The following is an 8,837-nucleotide window of genomic DNA, read 5'->3' as shown; positions in this document are numbered from 1 at the left end:
TAAAACAAAAAGGTAAAATAAAATAAAAAAATAAATAAAAAAAACCAATAAAAACACATTTTTTTCAACCCGGACAAAATTGAGTGTTGACACTATTATACAAACAAAAAAACATTGAATAAACCACAAAGATATTGCTTTACGGTGGTTGTTCGAGATGTTAGGTCTATTGAAGATGAGGTTCACTGGAAAGATACAACACCAATGAGATATAAGCCTAATTACATAAGGAATTGACATCACTCTCTACCCAAAATCTTAAGACAATAGATTAATAGATCTTCACCTTTATATAGTGTTCTACTTTCTCATTTCTATCAAATGTAGGACTTAGACTGACACTTGGAATTCTAATAATATCTCCTTTCAAGGGTGAGTCCCTTTCATATTGGTATACTCCCCCTCTAGTGAAAGCATTCGAGTACCACTTTTCGTACAAACCATTGACTCTAATACCAATTGTTGGGTCTATCGATGAGGAGGTTCATCGGAGAGATACAACATCAATTGACACCACTCTCTACTCAAAACCTTTATATAGTATTGTACTTTTCATTCCTATCAAATGTGTGACTTAAACTCACTTTGAATTTTAACACAAGAGAAACCAACTGGGAAACAAACACTCACACAAGGATGAAGACGGAGATGGTGTCGGCGTGACCAACCGACACTGCTTTCGATCACGGAGAAGCCAATGGCGAAGGTGAGATGTTGTGTTAGAGGAGTTGAAATTCATGAAGAAAAAGAAACCATCGCGTTATGGAATAATAGGTAAAATAGGCAGCGACAACAAAGGGGATTAGGGTTTTGTGATTGTGCTACGACGATGCCTCATGAAGTGGAGAAAAGACAACATATAAATTAGAGTTTCTTGATGAAGAGAAGACAATTAGGATTTTCTGTGCTCGTGAACTTTTGTATTAGACTAGTCTTTCCTTTCCAAAACTATTATAACTTTATTATTATTAGTCCTTGGTATTTTAAATTTATAAATATTGAGTTTAAATAAATGGAATAAAATTATTGATAGATTTAATATATCAAATAATAATCACGAAATTTATACAAGAAATAAAACTATAGGAGTAATAATATGAATTAATTAATTAACACAAAATTTAAAAGAATAATAAAATATCAATGGTGAAAAAAATCTTATACTATAATGTTTTAAGATAAATGTTTTCCTATAATTAAAATTATTTTTATAAAAATAAATAAATAAATTAATTAACACAACAATTAAAAAAAGTAATAAAATATAAATAATTGATAGTGAGAAAATATTATACTATAAAAAATTTGAGATAAATGTTTTTCTATAATTAAAATTATTTTTATCAATAAAATTTAAATAAATTTTAATTCATTAATCCAAAAATTAAAAAAGAAAAAATATCAATAATTGATTGTGGAAAACATCTTATACTATAAAAGAAAAAAAAGGAGATATATGTTTCCATACAATTAAAATTAGTTTTATTAACAAAATTTAAATGAATTAATTAATTAATTAACATAAAAATTAAAAAAGTAATAAAATGTCAATGGGACAAAATATTATACTATAAAATGTTAAAATAAAATCGTTTACAAAACTTATATGTCTAAACGCTTTTGTATGCTTTAAATTTTAATCAAATAACATTAAACGAAATGAGAATATGAAGATGATATAATTAGAATAAAAGATAAACAGAAACATAAGTGTTAGGCTCAAAATCCCTAATCTTCACTGAAAAAACCTTAGAAAAACACTTAGACATAAATGAAATATAAAACAACCAAAGTTAAGGCATTCAGACGCAACATCAAACGACTTCCAAGTCAAAACGTCTATGAGAGTTAAACTAAACAAGAAATTTATATTATACTAAAATATATTTGTTGCATGCACGTCTACTTTATTTTATGCAAATAACCTACTACACACATCCACCTGCTATATTCGAAATATATCAGAAGTGGATGTTAGTGACAAAAAAATAATTCACGTAATGTTCTCTCCATTAGAAGTCGTGTCAGAAAATTAGTACAACCTACTTCTATCAAAGTACTGAAAAAGCAAGTATGCTCTGATAAGTTAACTTTAACCAACGACTGTTTCACATGAGAACGCAGAGAAGACATAAGATCCAAGGCAAGAGCTCAGTCTAACATATATCTGTAGAAGAGCCTTTAAATAAAAGATGATTCAAAGAAAGAATAAATATGATAACTTATAAAGAGAATATCATCATACGAAGAGAAGGAACATCGTTTAGAGAAAAAACACAGAGAAGCTCAAGCTCAAAGATAATATCTGAGAAGAGAAAAAAATAAGTTAAGAAACACTCTCAAGCATCATTGTAATATTAGCTTACGATTTGTAAGTGAAGAGAAAATAGAGAAACATTCATCGAGTCTGTAGACTGTATTATATTAAACATATATCCTCTCTATGAGAGTAACCGTCTAATGAATTGTAAGTAATCAATTGATGGCAAATTCTGAAGAGAATTAAAACACTTGTTGTTAACTAAAGCGGGTTAAGGATTACTAGGGAGCATATCAAGTTGATACCAGGATTGTCTAGTGGAAATCAAGAGTGGGTGAAACTTAACTAGACGATGTATCAGGGGATACCAACAACGTTTAGGGATAACAAAAATGGTGAAGAATACTACACAACTAGGAGTGGGTGAAACTCAATTAGGCAACGTATTAGGTTGATACCATGATTCTCTAGGGATACCAAGAATGAATTAAGGATTTAGTAATGATAAGTTTGCTTTTTATCAACTAATTAAATGAACTTCTATATACACATTTGCACCCCTTGCATTTTCAAATTCACTTTGCATTTCTCTATTTCTTAATCTCTTGTTTTGTGCATTCCGGTCGTGGTCTCGGTGGTGGTCCTAATGGTGATGGTGATGGCTGTCATTGGTGGTTTTATTTGTTGAGAAACCGACATTTGATGTAAGATTTACATTTGGAACCCTCAACCGTACTTTGAAATAGAGTTAAAGTCTCACCGACGTTCAAAAGTCGGTTGAGGCTTCTCGTATTTTGAAGTATGTCAAGGCCTTAACCAGCTTTCGAACGCTGGCGAGACCTTAACCATATTTCGAAGTTTGGTTAAGGCCTTTGAGCCTCATTTTACAACATTGCAGCACATACATGTTTGAATTTAATTCATACGATCCATCTAAATCAATTCATATAATGCATCTAATGCATACATTATAACAATGAATCCAAATTAGCAGAAGCCATTTAAATGAGTAGAAAGGTCCAAACAAAACATGAATGAGAAGAGGAGGAAGGAGATCAACATTTAATAACACAGAAAAAAAACACAAAGAGGAAAGGAGATCCATTATACTACCACCACTAATGAAGACCTGTAAAACCAAAACAAGAGAAAGAATGCACAAAAGAAAAGAAAGGAGAAAGTGTGGATGAGCCAGGAAGAATAGGGAGAGGGGAGGAGGCGCGAGAGAGAATAAAAGTGAAAGAGAAGACTGGAGAAGAAGTGAAAGTGAGAGAGAAAGCCTAAGATAGAAAAAAAGGATAAAAATGCAAAGACAAAGAATAAGAATGAAATAAATGGGTGGTTTCCATTTTTAAATTTGATATAAAATATTTTTTGGGTCCAATATTCTTACTCTATATAGAGTATATGAACGAGTAAAATTGATTTTTTTTAATAAAATTGGAGGTGTAGAATGAAGTGATGGAATTGCTACAAACTAGCATTACTACTTCTTACCATTATAAATACGGTACGGCCTTTTAAAAACCAATCAATATAAGCACACGTTGAACTTACGTGTCAGACAAACTAAAAACTTGACAGAAACTTAATTTATATTTATAATTGCAATAAAATTGATAAATCCCTTCCAAAAATATCAAGCACCGCATAAGACAAGTAAGGACTAAAATGTAATTCCACTTCACACCTCAAATATAAAAATCAAAACGGAGCATCGGCGACGACACCGTTTTTTGCGCTTCAAAACCACTAACGCATACACTCTCCCTACGAACAAACTCACCATTTCATAGTTGAGCTAGGGCACGCTTCTCTCTCTGCGGCCTCTTTTCTCCCTCGCCGCCGCTACAACAAAGGTTAATTTCTTCGCCAATTCCAATCTCCGATTCCGCAATTGCTATAATCCAACTCTCGATCGTTCTCATATTTATATATTTCGATTTTTTGTTCTTTATTCTTTCGATCGCTTATGGTTTCTCGCGCTGTCGGTAGTCGTCATCATTCCTTTTATTATTTTATGGTTCTTTTGTCTGGATTGATCGATTTAATGGTCATATACTGCTGTTAATGGGATATGATATGCCCTGATTTGTGATGCTTTAGAGGCATGCACGTGCGTGAATATATGTGTGTGTTAGTGTTAATTTGTGTTATTGCGAATCTGCGCTTGTGGTTCGTTCTATTTTAAAATTAGCGTCTTTGTTGTGAATTTTATGGTGTGAATATTTTATTTGCAAATTGGCACGAGGGAGAAGGTGAACATGGAGGAGAGTGAGAAGAAAAGTTGTTATCATTATTTTAATAATAATAATATTATTTTATTATGATTTAAATCTGTCTGAACCTCACATCTTAGTTTTTTTATTTGTTTCTGCTGCAACTTATGGGGAAAGTAGCGAATATATGGTGGGATTTGGAATTGTGAGTATATGAAAGTGCTTTCAAAAGACTGTTTGAATGTTAATATGATACGATTGTATGAGAACCTTTCGGCCGATTTGTGTGTCAAAAGAAATGAGTGGAATTTTGAGTCTACTTGTTGCTTTATTCATTAGTGGATTGTGTTTGGGGTTTTGTGAGTTTTCGGAGAAATGAAGGTGAGCTATGATAAATGGGATGAGGCCTTGGTGTTTTTTTTGTTTTGTTTTTGAAGTATTCCTATGTGGTTTGTTCGTATTTGTCCTTGGAACTGGTATATTCATCTTTATGCCTATTGACCCAAAGAAATGGATGTTTTGGCTTTTATCTATAAAGAAATGAATGTGACTTATTTGTTGTACTTTTATTTGTTTCAAGGTTTTTGGTTTATTATTGTTTGAAGATGGCTGACGGTCATGAGACTGATAAGAACATTGAGGTGTGGAAAATCAAGAAATTGATCAAAGCTCTTGAGGCTGCTAGAGGAAATGGGACAAGTATGATTTCACTTATTATGCCCCCGCGAGATCAAATATCTCGTGTCACTAAGATGCTTGGTGACGAGTTTGGAACTGCTTCAAACATCAAAAGCAGGGTGAACCGACAGTCAGTTCTAGGTGCTATAACTTCTGCTCAACAGAGGCTTAAGCTCTATAACAAGGTTCCTCCAAATGGGCTCGTGTTGTATACTGGCACAATTGTGACTGAAGATGGGAAGGAAAAGAAGGTCACCATTGATTTTGAGCCTTTCAGACCTATTAATGCATCTCTTTATCTCTGTGACAATAAGTTTCACACTGAAGCTTTGAATGAGCTCCTGGAGTCGGATGACAAGTTTGGATTTATTGTCATGGATGGTAATGGTACTTTGTTTGGGACATTGAGTGGTAACACAAGAGAGGTGCTTCATAAATTCAGTGTGGATCTCCCAAAGAAACATGGAAGAGGAGGGCAATCAGCTTTGCGTTTTGCCCGTCTTCGCATGGAGAAGCGTCATAACTATGTCAGGAAGACAGCAGAGCTTGCTACCCAGTTCTATATCAATCCTACCACCAGTCAACCCAATGTTTCTGGATTAATACTGGCTGGTTCTGCTGATTTCAAAACTGAGCTTAGTCAGTCAGACATGTTTGATCCTCGACTTCAGGCAAAAATACTTAATGTTGTTGATGTTTCATATGGAGGAGAAAATGGTTTTAATCAGGCTATTGAGTTGTCTGCTGAAATTCTTTCCAATGTAAAGTTTATCCAGGAGAAACGATTGATTGGAAAATACTTCGAGGAAATCAGCCAGGATACGGGAAAGTATGTTTTTGGGGTTGATGATACCCTGAAAGCGTTGGAGATGGGTGCTGTTGAGACACTTATTGTCTGGGAAAATCTGGATATGAACAGGTATACCTTGAAAAATGGTGCTACCGGAGAGATTGTCATTAAGCACTATAGCAAGGAACAGGAGGCCAACCAAAGCAATTTTCGGGATCCTGAAAGCTCTTCTGATTTTGAGGTTCAGGAGAAGTTGTCTCTTTTGGAGTGGTTTGCAAATGAATACAAACGGTTTGGTTGCACTCTTGAATTTGTCACCAATAAATCTCAAGAAGGTTCACAGTTTTGCAGAGGTTTTGGTGGGATAGGTGGAATCTTGCGTTACCAGCTTGATATGCGAACATTTGATGATTTCTCTGATGATGGAGGCGTCTATGACTCTGAATAGCAATCAATGAAATACTTCCTACTGCTGGTGCAGGGAAGGGGAGCCAAAATACCTGCACCAGTGTTGGAGGTGGTTGCACTCGCTGCTGCACCTCCTCCATATCTGTCCGTGGTGTTGCTTGGAATGTTTGATTGTGAATCAAGGTTTAATTTTATTACCCTTTTTCTGTTTCATTTTTGGAATAGGTTTTAGATTACTATATTGTTCTGTTGAAAATAAAGCAAGTTTCTCTAAGTCTTTTCTTAATATGGTTTTTTTAGATGCTTTGCCTCTGAAGTGCCTCTTTCTGATACGAGTTACTTTCTTGTTCTCCTATCTTGCACACTCTGGCTCCACAAATTTCTACAAAGCTTCTGGCAACACCTGGTGAAAATTTAGCATATCCTCTTACATGTAGTTTATTGCTATTATTTTTACTTAATGTGTGCATAATAATTTCTCTAAACATTGCTGGTTTTTGTTTTCTAGCTCCCCAGCTCTCTACTGCTTGCCCCCAGAAAAGCCAGAACAAAAATATGTTCCTCAGAGAAACACTGCCTGGAATCAAAGAAGGTCAGTACTCATCAACGAACATACAAAACCAAAAATCTTTTATTCCTTTGGACATTTAATTTTAAACTGCTGAAAAGCAGAATGTAGACGTTGAGCTGTTTCTCATGCTTTCAGATCCCTCACACTGGCCGCCATCTTTTTCATATTCTATGCTATGCTAATACACTTTTCTTGACCATAGATCCAGTGTGTCAAGAACTTATTTTTCTGGCTTAAGAATTGACCGACTGTTTCTTCATTGTTGGACATAATTGATGCCAATAACATTGTTTTGTAGAGACTGTATGTTAAAGATACATATTCTAGTTGGATTATTCAGTGAAGGATTTTTTTTATTTAAATACCGGATATCTAAATTTTAACCTTATCTTTTCGGTTGTCTTTTGAATTTGGAAACGTATTTTGTGGCTCTAGTTAATTTTGTCTTATTCTCCGAATATATATCTGAGCTTAGATTGCAATCTTTGACTATAGTTTTTTGTATTCTGGTGTATTCTTTTTTATGGTACAAGATTTCAAACAAATTGAAAGATTCTTTGCATTGTAGTTTTTGTTGAACTTCTAGCTGTCCAAAGTTTATATTTAGAACCTTACTTTTTAAGTTATTCTGCCTTAAGGTGCATTTTTACTTTTACATTTTTTAATTGAACATGATGGCACATACAATTCTTTGTTTTTGTTGAATAATACAATGTTTTTTTATTAATGATAAGGTGGCTAGTGGATTTTTTGGTGCTTTTCCTTTAAAATTTTCTACCAACATATTTTGTCTGCGGATATTGATTTCTAGTTGCCATGATTATGTGTTTTTTTTAATCTATATATATATATATATATATATATATATATATATATATATATATATATATATATATATATGAATGGCCGGTTGAGTGTTAATAATGATTAGCTAATAACGTCTTATGATTAATTTGTAGGATGGTTGACTAATATTCTTCTCATCCCTGCTCCATTTCCATTTCACATCAAGTCATTTTCGCATTGTCAATCTGTCTTCTGTTATGACTGGGGTCTACTACTTCATGCTTTGAGTGGCACTACCCCAGTCATTAGGATAATAGTCGGTGCATAAATGTCTTTTACTTCTCATATTTTCGCGTGCTGGCTGTGTCTTTGCATGGGGCTGCATATCTGCCATCACTCACTACTGCTGTGAGGGTTTTATTTGTTTCATGTTCTGAGTTGAGTAATGGTTTTGTAGGTGAACCCAGATGCTTCGCTGAACGCAGTGTTCTGAAGGATGCCCAGCATATAGGGCACCCGGAGTGCTCGAGTCTGTGACCATACCTTTCATGCATTATGATCTATCTTTCAAAACTTTACCCTGTTGAACTGATGTTAGTTTTGTTTTCCCGGTACTTGAAACATGTGATTCTAGTATGACTTGTATTTATTTATGGTACTACTTAATGGTATGGTGATGTGTTTTTTATGAAAATTTCAGTTTGTTAATATAAAATGGTATAAGCACCGATGCCCAATGATGCCACGTGTTTTATAAAGTGCTGGGTTTGGGTTGGGTACTTAATGGGCATGTTTGATTGTGCTTTCATAAAAGCACTATATATGGTTTTCGAAACGATATCCTTCTCTCTAAGTTGTGATATGTTTGTAGTTTTAGAACATTTAGGGCTGCTAATGTTTACCTAAACTACCATCTATCTGCATCGAAGGACAGAAGTTTTACTTGGGGTTTTCAGTTGACGCTGTAGCCACCTGCCCTTGATGAAGGTGGCTTTGCTAGGCAGTGAGTTTTAAAAAAGTAGTGCGTTGGTGGAGTAGTCCAAGTGTTTTTTTAGAATTGTTTTCTAGTTAAAATATATTTTGAATTGGTGTCTGCAGTGTAGGATCAAATGTTGCATGTCTGTG

The 8,837-nt window shown here is 34.1% G+C and overlaps 1 protein-coding gene across 2 annotated transcripts; it reads left to right on the top strand.

Moving 5' to 3' along the window:
• The first annotated feature begins 3,969 nt into the window (after nucleotides 1-3,969).
• On the top strand, nucleotides 3,970-8,406 carry LOC108345790 (eukaryotic peptide chain release factor subunit 1-3). Of its 2 annotated transcripts, XR_008244718.1 has the most exons (5): nucleotides 3,970-4,119; nucleotides 5,060-6,538; nucleotides 6,656-6,761; nucleotides 6,864-6,947; nucleotides 8,170-8,406. XR_008244718.1 is itself a non-coding variant. In XM_052866873.1 (2 exons), the coding sequence occupies exon 2, from the start codon at nucleotides 5,085-5,087 to the stop codon at nucleotides 6,393-6,395; it is 1,311 nt and encodes a 436-aa protein (XP_052722833.1). In that variant the 5' UTR covers nucleotides 3,970-4,119; nucleotides 5,060-5,084; the 3' UTR covers nucleotides 6,396-6,737. The 2 variants fall into 2 exon arrangements, 1 of the variants encoding a protein (XP_052722833.1); XM_052866873.1 differs by lacking the exons at nucleotides 6,864-6,947; nucleotides 8,170-8,406 and having other exon boundaries at nucleotides 5,060-6,737.
• Nucleotides 8,407-8,837: the final 431 nt, after the last annotated feature.

This window comes from Vigna angularis, chromosome 8, assembly GCF_016808095.1.
Source record: "Vigna angularis cultivar LongXiaoDou No.4 chromosome 8, ASM1680809v1, whole genome shotgun sequence".
Classification (NCBI taxonomy): Eukaryota; Viridiplantae; Streptophyta; class Magnoliopsida; order Fabales; family Fabaceae; genus Vigna; species Vigna angularis.
The sequence above is the reverse complement of the archived record's forward strand: the minus strand, read 5'-3'. Positions and strand labels throughout refer to the sequence as shown.